This window comes from Mesoplodon mirus (assembly GCF_964341445.2).
Source record: "Mesoplodon mirus genome assembly, chromosome: 3".
In the NCBI taxonomy this organism is placed as follows: domain Eukaryota; kingdom Metazoa; phylum Chordata; class Mammalia; order Artiodactyla; family Ziphiidae; genus Mesoplodon; species Mesoplodon mirus.
In genome coordinates this window covers 103,361,160-103,375,368 of record NC_138978.1, presented here as the reverse complement: position 1 = coordinate 103,375,368, position 14,209 = coordinate 103,361,160, and the positions used below count along the sequence as shown (strand labels likewise).

The 14,209-nt window shown below is 44.6% G+C and overlaps 1 protein-coding gene across 2 annotated transcripts in view; it reads right to left on the bottom strand.

Moving 5' to 3' along the window:
• AHCYL1 (adenosylhomocysteinase like 1) overlaps nucleotides 1-11,756 on the bottom strand; it is a gene marked incomplete at its 3' end in the record, with an annotated part of 41,541 nt that extends 29,785 nt beyond the window's left edge. For both annotated transcript variants that reach the window (XM_082616184.1, XM_082616185.1), the window contains exon 1: nucleotides 11,350-11,756. In XM_082616184.1, the coding sequence (XP_082472310.1) occupies nucleotides 11,350-11,469 (120 nt within the window). In that variant the 5' untranslated portion in view covers nucleotides 11,470-11,756. The remainder of the gene's footprint in view (nucleotides 1-11,349) is intronic.
• Nucleotides 11,757-14,209: the final 2,453 nt, after the last annotated feature.

Sequence of the window (14,209 nt, the reverse complement as noted above, 5' to 3'; positions counted from 1 at the left end):
GAATCTTTTGTCTGGATCTCAAATCTATTCACTTTGGCTTAAGGAGGAAACTGCTCTCCTGGCTACCTGGCTTACCAGCTTAGTTAATTGTCTTTCTGAGCTCTGCCCGTTTTTTCCTATCATCTTTCTCTGATCTTTTACTCTTTGGCTATTTCCTCAGTCCCTCAATCAACTCCTTCTGTGATTTTCTATGTTTTGAAGCCAGAATTTCACTAAAAAGTCCTCTCATGATCTTTATAATTTTACTATCTTAATCCAGGAATTCACAATATAAATTATCATGTTAAGGAAATTCTCATATTCTGACCTGATTTTTAATCTATTGAGTCCAAGAAGCTCAGCCAACCAGAAACTAGAGATGGGGACAGAGAGTCAAAATCATTCTTGACATTTCAAAGAGAACACAGACTAAAGAAATGCTATTGGTTTAGTGGAGGTGTAGCCATTCCTTATACTCTTTCTAGAGACACCCTTGAGTTCTTGGCAAATTGCCTTGGCTATACAGATGAAGAAACCACAACCCAGTCCTGCTAGGAGATAAAATGCCCATACACCCAAACTCATGACCTTGCTTTATCCTAATCACGACATTAATCAATTCTAGGCAAGCAAGCTGTCTAGGTTTTTAGCCTGGGATCCATGGATGGGCTTCAGGCTGCCAACTCCCCCTTATATGCAAATTGTTACATATATGTAATTTTTCTGGAAGATAAGCACAGCTCTGATAGGGCTCTAAACTCCAAACAGTTGGGACCACTACACCAGACTCACATGACCCAAATAATAACCTCATAAGAATGTAAATGCCACAGGATAGATATGGACCTTTGTCTTGTTCACTGATGTATCCTAAGCAGCCAGCACAGGTCCAGGGACACAGTAGATGCTCAACCTTCAGTTGAGAGGGATGCATGATTTCTGGTTATGGCTTACTCTGTATACCCTGGAAAAGAAGAGTAAGTACAGGCTATTTTCAGGACCTCTTTTATGGGGCACAAGATTTCCCTCATGGCCAAAGTCATCCGAGATAGGTGGTGGCTGCATTACCATCCAAACAGCAGATTTCACAATAATTTTGGTTAGCCTTGCTAGATAATCTAAAAGAGTGGTTCTAAATCTGGGATCTCTCAAGTTTAGCTGAGAAAGCTGTTCCAAAATGCACATACCACCCCATTTTCCACCTGCCCCTTACTCTCAACCCCTCCCCATTCTGATTAAGTAGGTCTAGGTTAGGGCCCTGGTTACGAATATTTTGAAAAAGCTCCCTAGGTGACTCCCTAGCTAGCTCCCTAGCTTTTATTCCTTCCCACTCCATGAGGAGGACTGATCTGAGACAATCTAAGCAGGATCTGAAAAAGCAAACACAAGCACATGGAGTTTACCAGGTTCTTGATAAAGTGACTCAAGGAACACAGGAAACAAATGAGTTAGATAGTCTTGTACAGAAATAAAACAAATAAGTCCAAGGAAGTAGAAAATCTGCTTTTAATACCAACTCCATCTGTCAGCTACAGACAATCATTCAGATGGATCCACAAGGGTTTAGGAGATCATGACAAAGAGCCTGTCTGAGGAAGAGAGACTGTATTTTTTACAATGGGTTGGTCCAAATTCAGTAAAAATTGGCAAGGTGCTCTCATTCCAAACATGCCCAGTGCTCAGCTAATCCCCTCCCTGTGAAGTCAGAAAAGAATGTGCAGAATTCTGAACCCTCTACTCCCCAAATAGGAGAGGTTCCTTCTCCTGAATGCAAGGGTTGAAACTAATCCCATCAACTCTCCACTCCTAATTACAAACTAGAGAAATGAGGTGCCTTCTCAACATAGGTGCTCTTTTTTAATTTATTTTTATTTTTGAATTTTATTTTTTATACAGCAGGGTTTTTATTATCTATTTTACACATATTAGTGTAGATATGTCAATCCTAATCTCCCAATTCATCCCCCCTACCCACCCCGTGCTCTCCTCCTTAACCTTTCTGATTTGTAAACATTCTTTACTCCACCAAATTAAAAACCAAGCCTTTTCCAACCTCAATTAATTCTCAACTGGCAAATAAGAACAGAAACCACCACCAGAGTAATGTTTCCCTCTGGGAAGTCCCGGGGAAGGGGTGCCATAGGGTCAGTCCATCCAGTATGCATTTTCCTTGGACTTAAACTTAGAACACCATGTTCCCAACCAGCTTGGTCTCTTCTCTGTTACAAACCTGAAGTAAACAGATTCTACAGCAGCTACAAGCCTGTTACCAAGGCCACTGTATTGATCAGTATAATTAACATTCACAATTCATCTAGTCCAGCATGACAAGCCAGCTGGGCTATTCTCTGTAAGAGCTGAACACTGGGAATCTTCATGCCTTGCCTGCAAAGAAGTCTGGTGCTCTGGACACTAAAAACTCAAGTACTGAATTAGAGGCTGGATGCCACCTGGCCACCCACAGGAAACTGAATTAGTTACCGGAACAACTGAACACATTTGCCATTTCTACAAAGCACAGACTTCTACTTCCAAAGCAGCAAAATTCTGGAGGTCCCCCATTCCCCTGAATCCTGCCTAGGTTACATACTGTGGGGAAACGACCTACACAGAATTCTCAGCGCCAACCAGAGCCCAAGCTCCTGATTAGGGCAAGCACTGGCCCAGTTCCCCGAAGACTGTGACTCCGAAGAAGGTGTGTTTCAAAGACAAGGGCACATATAGCTTTTGAGTGCTGAGCTCAGCCTTTGGTGCAGAAGAGGCCGCCAGGGTTGCAGAATGAGAAGAATCAGAAGTTTGCTCAGCACTGCCAGGCAGAGCTGTTGATTATTACTTTTATGATTCCAACACAGATTCCAAAATGAAACTGTTCAACTCATCACTGGCCCCCAAATCTCAAACACCCGAAGAGTAAGCTTAAATCAAGAGTAAACCAGAATACCAGTTTCAACTGTGGGCAGTGTCCCTAATGCTAAGGGTTTAAAACTTGGTGGGAAATTCAAATTACCTTTCCCATTATGTCATAAGGACACCTCTAAGCTTCTGGCCTACTGCTTTGTGGTTCTCATGCTACTGGGCTAAGATTCTCAAATCTTAGCCCAAAGATTCTCTTACCTATTTCTGGCATTATAAAGGGATCTACTAAGCTGTTAGAAATTCTCATCAATTTCTCACCTGCAGTTCTTGGTACTCTGTTATCACTCACGTGGGAGGGGGTCTAAGTCAGAAAAACAACACTGGCCAGCTGAAGGGGAAAGTGAGGCAAAGCCACCTTGTGAGTCCAACTCACTTCCTCCTAGGGACAAGCATCTCAAAATACTTTACTCAGTAAACAATTATTGTCAGTATTATGTACCAGGCCCTACATACTATACATATGTATGGGATATGGTCCTTGTCCTTAATACTGTTGGTCTAGAGAAATCAAATGAAAAGTAAGATTCAGATATCACCGTCAGTCTTGAAAACAGTCTGAGAAGTACTACATTGAAATCAAACCTATTTTTGAGAGACGCAGAGGAGCAAATTATTTTGTTTAGTTTTGATACTCAGTCTAGTGAGTCCCCTATTCTAAACACTGCTATGGAATCAACTCTGGAGATTTAGGAGTACCAACAGTTCTTATGAGAGCAATGGGGCTGAGATAGTACAAAAACTGCCAAAAGTTGCTGAAACGCTGGTTTCAGTGTGCCTAAGTTCCTCAGTTGAACCCTCAAGGCATTGATAATGAGTCTCTTGGGAAGCTGAGGAGCATCCCAAAGAGGGGGGTGAAAAGAACACCAACAACCTCAGCTTTGTTCCAAGGACACGCTGCAAGCTGGAAAGTTAATCTCAGCTGTTTCTTGATCTGTAAGGGAGAGAGATACTATGGCTTAGAGGCCTGGCCTTCTAAATCAAGGCTTTTAAAGCCAGGATCCAGAGATGAGTTTCAGGGAGTCCCATAAATCCTCTGAAAGTACAAGTTTTTGTGCTCCTGAATTTTGCCAAGAAAAGAACAGTGATTTTTATAAGATTTTTAAAAAGGGATCTGTGACTCAAAAGATTAGGAACCACTGTTCTGGAGTCTCCAATCCAGTGAATATCTCAGGAGCATTCCCTCAAACTGGCAAAAGAGAAACCTATTTATCTACCTTTCACACAGATTTGTCTACTTATTGACCTCCCTTCTGAAGTTAGCAACAGAGACCAGGGGCGTGTGTGTGTGTGTGTGTGTGTGTGTGTGTGCGCGTGTGCGTGTGTGTGTGTGTGTGTGTTGCACTTTGAGAATTCAAAGCGAATAGCTCTTTCCTACATCTCCAAAATAAAGCTATGAGAGCCCAAAAAGGTAAGCCTTTGAGTAAGGATACAATGTGGGGGTGGTCAAAGAGGGCAGAGCAGAATCTGTCCTACTGACTTTCCTGACAGGTCTCCTTTTTGATTTCAGGATCCTAAAACCATAATTGGAATAGGTCATAGCCCAGAAACTTTGACTTGCAGTCAAGCCAGTCCTGGGGTAAAGGGAAAAAGTAATTCCCATTATAATACCCACGGAAATCTGTCCTTCAAAGGTTCACCTTAATACAATTAATAAGTACCAGAAGAGTAGGAGCCATTTATTAAAAACAGAACTTCCAAACTCCTGACATTGCTCACAACACAGTGGTATGAACAGCTTCACTCAGGAGGCCGAAATGAAAGGAACATGGTTACGCTCATCTGCTCCAGGCCTTCAGCCCCTTCATTCTGCTACTCACCAGTTCACCATCCAGCTCACAGGGCTGAGCACACTGCAGGTCAGCACATTAGCATTTTCCTTGGCACCTTGAGCACACAGGCGCAGTGGGATTCCACTGATGCCATTGTACACACACAGGCTCAGGAAAGGAGAGAAAAATACATAAACAACAGGGCTTGCTCTAGCTGGGCAGTTCTTCAGATTGTAAAGAACTAAACCTGAGGCAGGTCCAAGATGGACAGCATGGAACAGTGAGCAGTCCCAAACCCTTCCCGTTAAAGCCTGACTGCTAGCACGCAACTAAGTACAGGGTGTCCATTTTGAAAGAACTGAACTGGTTTGGGCTGGTAAAGGAGAACACTTTAAGCCCATTAAGCCCTAGAAGTTAAGTACAGAGGCACATTAGCTGAGGCATTGGGGCTTTCAAGACAAGAAAGCAGGAACATGCTTTGCCATCCTAGATTTGCGGTTCTGTCAAAGTGCTTTCCCAATCTCTCCCCAGCATTCCAAATAATACCTTTTTCCAGTAGTTCATTACACTGTTTTATTCTGTGTCCTGTTTGGGTAGTAAATGATTAAGCCCCACTGTATATTGCTAAGCACTACCAATCATTATATACATTCTGAGATTAAGGCACCTGACTGAATCCTTTAGAAAAACTGAACAGAGATAGGAACAAAAATGAAACCAGTATGAGTGTTAACAAAGGCAAAGGGTGCTCCACCCTAGATCTGTAACTGATATGGAGCAAAGGCCACACATTTCTACAAGAGAAAATCAGTTACACGTAATTAAGAGCAGGCTGTTTAGAGCAGAGAGGAACAGTACCTGAGTGGGTGTGAGGGAGGTGGAGTACACAGGCCTGGGATCTGAAGGTGACTATATACAAACATAAGGTCACAGCTCAGATGAGCCTTTGGAATTGTTTCATGTGATTCAAAGATTCTAGTTTGGAAAGGCTCCCAAACTATTGCAGGTTGAGGAAATAACCTCCTGGACTCAGGCCAATGTCTGACAAACACCCACATTCTATGGGTAAACTGTGCATTATGGGGAATGAGGTGGGGGAGTGGTCAGGTAGAACATATCTCATTTCCATCACAAGCTCTAAACTCTCCCACTATCTATGTACTTCCTGGAAATCAACAAATAGTCTAGTGTTCAACAGGAGTAAGCTCTACATAAAATAACATTTTTGTCAGGGAAATTTCCTGTTGAAAAGATATTCCAATAGAAACATCTTTGTTTTGGCTCTTTGAGAATATATTGAAATTCTATATAAAGCAGGGTACTCTTCAGAGTGTAAGAAGGCACTCATTGACTAGCATGCTGGGATAACAGCATAAACCTGAATTGTACCAGGTAAACCAGGACATATGGTCACTCAAGTTATAAAGGAATAAGTACACTAATTAGTATTTACTAAATGCTAGTCTCTTCAACAATCTTGTAGGATTTCACAGGTAGAAAAATGGAGGCTCAAACAGGTTAAGTCACCCAGCTTGTCCAAAGGTCACACAACTTTGAGATGGTAGAGGCTGAAGGCAAACCTCACTCCAAAAACCAAGTGCTTAACTCACATCATACTCCTCCTCCTCCTCACAGTTTTAAGAATAAAAAGGGGGAAGTTAAAGAGGTCTCAGGTAACAGCCAAACAACAGTGGGATAGCAAGAGAACTACCTGAATGAGTCAAAGGGAAGTACAGAATCAGAATAGAATTCACAATTCAATGTGAATTTTCAGCTACTTACCATATGCAAGGCACTGATGGTGCTGACGAGAGTTGGAAGGAAAATCTGTGGTAAGAACCTGTCTTTAACTTTGGATTCTCGGATTTCAGGAAAAAACTCTGCTCTATGCAAATGTACTGTTCTTCATACATGAGGGGGATGCCTCTGAGCCACCTCAATGTGATGTATTCTGAGTTATTACACCCAGTATAAGGTTGGCCCATCTTCGTAAAATTTTAATATTCAAAATTCCAAACTTGAGAAACAGATAGGTATAAATGATTCTCCTTTATTGGTCAGTTCCTTTAAATAACAGCCCCAAGAGAGCATTAAGGTGCTTATTTACAGATTATAACTACTTGAGGTGACAGAGTAAACTTTTAGGAGTCACAGGCAACTAAAGATCGACATGATTCTATGTATCAAAGTATCTTTTATAAACAACTTTACAAGAATATTATATTGGGTAACACACACTGGATCCAAATGATACCTTCCTGATGAAACAAAAGGTACACATTTATAATCTTGCCAGCAAAGTATCTAGACAATGAACAGATTTCTGTTACAAGTTAAAAATCTAAAGGAATTTACAACAAAGTAACATGGAAACTGTACCTAACGAACTAAACAGAATCAAACAAGAAAAAGAGAGGTAATCAATATCTGGGGAGAAATCTAAAAGAGATAGGATCTTCTTACACCTCTGATAGGATCTTCTTACACCTCTGACTCCTGTTCAAAGACTGGCACTAAAACAGTAGTCATTCTAAACAGAAGTAAGAGATACTAATGATGTGGAGAAGATAGGAAATGTCAACCTATCAAATCACTTCTCAGTGAATCTAAGAAGTACAGGTGTAAATTCTATAAAACTGCACCAAGGGCTTCGCTGGTGGCACAGTGGTGAGAGTCTGCTTGCCGATGCGGGGGACACGGGTTCGTGCCCCGGTCTGGGAAGATCCCACATGTTGCGGAGCAGCTGGGCCCATGAGCCATAGCCACTGAGCTTGCGCGTCCGAAGCCTGTGCTCCGCAACGGGTGAGGCCACAACAGTGAGAGGCCCGCGTACCACAAAAAAACAAAAAACAGGGAAAAAAAAAAAAAAAAACTGCACCAAGAATTAGCCATAACATAATCCTGATAAGAAGAGGATCATCCTAAACATCTAAGCATTACCACTGGGTCTCTACCTGGTATGCTTCCTAAGTCTCAGCTGACCCTTCTGATGAATTAGTGCTATACATGCTTTATTCAAATATATCCTACAAATAATATCCTACAAACAAAACTGTTCTGTTGTGTTTTTTTCCTCCTTTCCCCTATTGTGCTGGTGGTAAAGGTCTGACTGTATAGATCCTAGGTCAAATGCCTAATGTATCACTCTAGAAAGTCACCCCAAATGTTCAACAGTACAGATGCTCTGATAGACCTTCCAGAGAAGCATGTCTATCTTACGAGGTTTCATCAACAAGCTTGGGTTTATTCTATGAAAAAAAAAAAACTTGACACAATGTCAATTTCCAAAGGCCCAAGGACAAATATCACAGCTGTAACACAAAGTACCAGAAAAAGAGGGATAAATACCCAGTTACGATGGGGAACTAGCTGACTTGTTTGGTTTGATTGATAACTGACAACATTAAACAAGGATTCTCTTCAGTTGTGGTACAATGTACAACGCCCTTACAACTCAAGGACTCCTTTTCTCTCCCAAATTTTCCTGGCAATTCCATCTGAAAGCACCAGTGACAGTCATGAACAAGCCTTAACAGGGGAATCAATACTATAGCTATTAATACTGTCCTGTGAAAATTTCCTTTAGAACTTACTACCAGCAGAAGTTGTCTCCCTGAGGAAGTGGTGTGTATCATTTCCCATGTCTGCTAATGAGACTGTAATTCTGATTCCTTTTATCCTCTGGCTCCTAGGAAGCTTAGAGTTGCATGTGATGATCAGCCTCGTCCACTGTCTTAGCCCTCAGGGTTAACAATGTTTTCTTTAGTTTTTTCTATAGTTTGGACTTCCCATCTATATTGTGTGTGTCCTGTGTTATAAGCCATCTCAAATGCTCATTAAAGACAGGGAGTGTAAGTATGCTAATGGACTTCTTTTTAAAAACCACTTTTGCTATCTTAGCTCCCAACACACACCTATCTGCATTTGTTCCAAACAAAAAGCACTTATTTGGCAGATGAGGAAACTGAGGCACAGAAGCTCATTTGCTCAAGGTGGTACCCATTTAGTTGGCTTTTTGACACTCAGATCAAGCTCTGAATCAAACCAAAACAAGTCCTATTATGTACACAGTACTGTGGTAGATCCCGGGGCATACAAAAATGAGTAAGTTGTGATTACAGTTGAAGAATCTTGCTATTTATGCTTTTAGTTAAACGACATCTAGTCTATCCTAAAGTGAATAAAACTTCACTAGTTACAATGGAATCTGATCTGACTGAAGACCATCAAGGTGACCCTGAAGTAACCTATAGCCTCCGACTGGCACCAGAAACTGGCACTAGAAATGTCCGCATTTCCTGAGGGGCCTCAGGGCTTGGAATGATCCAAGGATTACTTGGTCTAGAGCTACGCTGGAATCCTCACAGGCAAAGGACAGCACTATTTGAAGAGGCCTTTTCTCACACCATTCAATACAAGCCAAGATAAAATTTTTTCCTCTTACTTTGCTCATGCTTTCTCACATTATCAACACATGGCAGAGGTACAAAAGTGACTTAAGTCATTTTGTCTGATTCAGCTGAAGTTATGAAAAAACAGATTACTTAGGACTTGCAATGTGACCTTGACTAGTCCTCAATCAATTCGTTAACTAGATAAATGCCTTCCATCATCACTACAGGAAGGGTAATTAGTCATCATAAAGCACTTTAATACAAAGTGCTGTGTAAATACTAAACAACAAAGCTCAGAAAGAGCAAGATTAATAAGAAACACAGGGGTACATTTACCAGAAAATGGAAACTTACAACAGGGTCTCCCCACATTCCTGGCAGAGACCACTCCTTTCAGCTAATGGAATATGAGTCTCTAAAATCATTAGCACTTGGCCTGACAATAGTTCACATTAGCAACATTTCTCCTCGGAAGAAAAGAAAATTTATTCCTGGTAGGCAGCCATAAAGACATCTCAATTACTAGTTAGCCAGATGGACAATTACTATTTGAGTACCTACTATATGCTAGGTACAGAGCTAGGCATGACAGATAAAATGGTGAACACAAGTCTCTGCCTTTATGGAGTCTACAATCTACAATACAAACTTTGTCTTATTAATAGTGGCACCTGCAGAAACAAAGCCTTACTAAAATAAAGGCAAGTAAGAAAAAAGATGCCTAATCCCTGAAGAACTAGACGAACAATAGACTAATGGGGAGAGGAAGAGTTCAGGGAATTAGGTTACCAGGGATTTCCCATTCTTTCCCCTAACTCATCACAGGTACTATCCATATTCCATTAGCTTATAAAGACTGTGACTTTGTCTCCACATAGTGCAGATTACAAAGGTTTACTGCTCCAACAAAGCAGTCAGCTGAACTGAGAGCACTAAAAATAAGGTCAGTCAGACTTCTTAGGATCAAGGGATCTTCTACAAAGTTTTTTTAGGCATTCTATTGGTAAGATTTAAATTTTGTGGGAAGACAGAGCTAAAGCACACAATGGTGACCTGTCTTTTCAACCCTGCATTTGATTTCTGGACTGGTAGGTTAATTTCCTTAAAAGAAAAAAAAAATAATCTCTCCCACTTATGACAGCTTACCTAGTTCAGCCTGAAGGACTGTAACTATTCCTGCAAACCTTGCTTTGTGCAGCTTATACAAGCAGTGCATCCCCTCAAACACTGCAGGAAGAGATAGCCTTGAAACTCTGTCTTTATATAGGAGGGAAATATTTATCCAGGTTCTTAACTGGTTTCAGAAAGGTCACCTCTCTGCAAAGGTTCTCTGGTCTACTGTTAACTGGGTACCAGTTATGTAGAAAATCAAGATGTGTTTGGCAGAAAATGCTCAGAAAGCACTAGGGATCCTAATTCCACCACTCAGAGAGCTGGTTAGATTAAAACCTCCAAAGGCTGTCATTTAATCTTCCGCAATAAGAGAATTAGAAGGATGTCCTTTGAGCTCAACCCACAGCACAACAGACTAAACTTGTTCTGCTTCAATAAGTGCAGTAAAGAATGAGCAATCGTTCCTTCCCACCCACTCCTCCAACCCACCCAAGCTCCTTTCTCAAGGGATGCCTAAGTGATCTATTCACATGACTCTACGATCAACCTGTATCCATGACAGTATCTGCTGTCACCAACCTCCAATTGTTAATTTCTTAAATATGTCTAAACTAGACGACCACAGAAGATGAAAATCACAGTTTTCTTTTCAATTTCATGCTGCCCTCATCGTTTTCACCTGCATAAAAGAGCTAGCTCCACGCATGTTTTTCATCTTGCCTCCAAGATCGCACGCAGTTGTTGGATAAGCCGGCCACTGCTCCCAAAGAAGCACTATCAGATTTTCACACTCACCTGAGAGGAGATTTCCCGTACACCCTCATCCCGAGACTGGTCACTGGGGTCACTTCGTTCACCCCCTCCCACTCCCGTCTTCGAGGCCCTTCATCCAGGAAAAGTCAGCCGCAAATTTAAGGCCCGGCCCTGTCGGGTTTCGAAAAGATCCCGGAGGACTTGGGCCGAGGGACAAAGGAAAGTGAGGTCAGGGTCTGCCTTTCCAGCTCGGGATAGGCCTGGAGCCGCTCACCCTCCACCCCTCACACCACCTCCGTCGTCCCGGGTCCCTCAAACCTTGCCCCTGAAGTCCCGAACTAGCTGGACCCGGGCCCGGGGCTCGCTCGCGCCCCTTCCGCGAGGCCCCGGCCCGGACCCCCGCCGCCACCCAGAGCCCCCCGCACCTTCTTGGGCGCCTTGGTGACGGTGGCCATGAAGGAGTACTTCTCGGCGTCCTCAATCTCCTTGGCCTGCTTCAGCTCCTCCCCGACACCGGGCAGCGGCATCGCGTCAGGCATCGACATCCCCCGGCCGGCCCGGGCCGCGGCTGACCCGCCGCCCCCGCCTCTTTCCCTTACGGGCGCCCGCCCGCCTACCCGCGCGGCACCCTCCGACACGCGCTCGCCCACCCTCCTGCCGGGGCCCCGCGCCGAGCCGCGTCCGGTGCTGAGGTGCTGGGGCCGGCGCCTCGTCCGCTCAGCCGTCCAAGACAGCCGGACAGCGACGGCAGCGACAGGAGCACCAAAAGCAAGCAACGCGAAGCTCCGACCGGCCCGCGCCACCACCTCCGCCGCACGCAAACACGTACGCAAAGTAAGGGTAGAGGGCGGTGACGCCACGTCGAGTACTGGCAGCTCCCGGCGGGCTGGGGAGAGGCGGGGAGAAACGGCGCTCTGTCATGACGTCACCACTCTGGACTGGGCCGCCGAAGCCACCCCTTTTCCTAGCTCGCTCAGGAAGAAGCTCCAGGGGTGAGCCGGGCCCTTTGTACCGCCAGGTGGCGCCATTAGCCTTATGAGCGGCGCGTGGTTCCTGCAAGGTTGCCGCGGAGCTGGAGGGCCTGTGGACTGCAGGGTTCCAGGAACGGTCTCAGAAGGGCGTAGGGATGCTTGTGAGCAGACCAGAGCCCCACATGACACAGCTTACAGCCAGTCCTAGGAAGCTTCCGGGGCCCAAGATAGCCCACTCACTCACTGCCCCCTCCCCAGACCCTTTGAAACAGAAGCCCCTTCCCAAGAGGCAGCGTTTGCCTCTTTGACACCATAAGGGTGGGTAGAACAGACCCAGAGCAGTGTGGTTTCTGCACAACTCTTTGTGACCTCCTCCACCACCGTCTCCGCTGGGCCTTGCTTGTTTACAGGACCTTCGTGCCGCAGAGCTGATGGGATAAGGCTAATGATGGGTCAGAGGATGGAGAAGGAGGGGTGGGGGAGGGGAAGAGAAGTCGTTGTGTCCCCCCCACTCCCTCCCCGGATCAAGCATTATACTCTGACAGCTTCCAGGGCCGCACCAGGGCATTCATGGACTATTCACGTGCTATTACTGGGCCCGACTATGTGCTACCCCTGTGCTAAGGCCCTGGATAGTACAGATGTGTGTAATACATTTTATGTTTCGTTAAGCTTTAGTCCAGCTGGCAAGGCAATGTCAGCTAAGGTTGCTTGTCCTTTGACATTCAAATGACATTGGCTGAAATTCCCACGTCCCGTGGAAAGTCCAATGCTCCCCCCCCCCCGATTTCTGTGAATTACTGGGGAGACTTAGATCTTTCAAGGTTACCTCTGGCTCTAGTTTTCTGCCTCATCTGAAGTTTTAGTCACTCTTCTGGTCTTGTGGCTGTTTCTTTAGTTCCTGCTGTCAATTCAAATATGGAAAACAGTCCCTTCTCCTTTCAACCCGCACCCCTATTCCAAAACAACCACAAAAATAATGCTGTAACATGTAGCAGAACTTCTAATGAAAGTTTGTGGGCCACAGGGGAGAGGTTACATCACACCACAAACAATTTGAAGTCACATTTCTGAAATGTTCTGAAAAGTTATTTTGGCTATCTTGTCACCCGGGACTTCTCATTAGCCACACCGCCCACAAAGCTCCCTGGCCCATGGTCGTTTCATCTCCCTTCCTCCTGTTCCTCCCTTCCCATCCCTCCACCTCACCTTCCCCTCCTTGATTGACTTTGGGAAACCAGATTCCTCTCTACTCTGCTGAGTGTTCCAGTCTTCCCAGGGCCCTTTTCTTAAATTCCTCCCATCCCACCTTCTTATATCCAGAAACCCAGCAAGTTTCTGGCAGGGTCAGCTCTTTCAAGAAAGAAGTTGTGATATGAAGAAACGTTTTCCCCACTGGTTTACATTCAAGGTTAGGAAGAGTGTGAAATACTTGCTTCTGGGGTCCCAAGAACTCTTAGAGAATCCCATGTTCCAACCACCCAGCCCCATGAGGCTGTCTGTTTGAAGTAGGCTGTGGAAGTGCCTGGAAGGATGCACTTTTGCAGATCTTCATCTTTAACTGTTAGGATTCTCTCTTCTGCACCTTGACTTCCCTCTCAGAAGTATTCCTGTAGCAGAAGCGACAAAGAGATGGGGGAGCAGAATACCAGATTGATCCATAAGGGTACCAGACTGGCACTTTTCTTCTTATTCCCCAGCTGGGGCCAGGAGCTATGCCTGCTCGCCCAGGACTCTTTGGACATATGGCCTAAAATAGCTTTCATCCTGTAAGTTCGCCCAAACTGTTGTCAGAGTCCAGGGATCAGAGCTGCCTGCTTAGAGAACAGAGGCAGGGCCAGCTGGAACAGAGGTGAAAACTCCACATCCCTTGAATAGGAAAACATGTGACTTAGGTTAGCTTATTTGGGGAAAAAAAGGTGTTTTTGTCTTTTGGGTTTGATTTTTAAAACTCCCATTGTCTGAGAACTTTGTGTGTCAGCCCCCCAGCTCTGCCGTGCATGTTAGCATTCAGACAGCAAGACGGCTGGGGACTGGAGTTCAGCCTCTCTTTTATGCCCCCTGAACCAAGGTAACAGGTTTTCCCTCACACTAGGCTCACAGAATTGCCTGCTGCTGCTGCTGACAATGGTGACGACAGGGCCAGGTCTGCAGGAAGCAGTACCTTTGCAGTCTGAGGCAAAACGAGATCAGCAGGTGTGACTCCACTTACATGAGTGCCTGGCTCAAGTAGAGGCTGGGGAGGCTGACCTAGAGGAGTCAAGGTGCTTACATTGAAAGCGGGAGGGCCAGCACTCCCTGTCCTGGTGGAAAG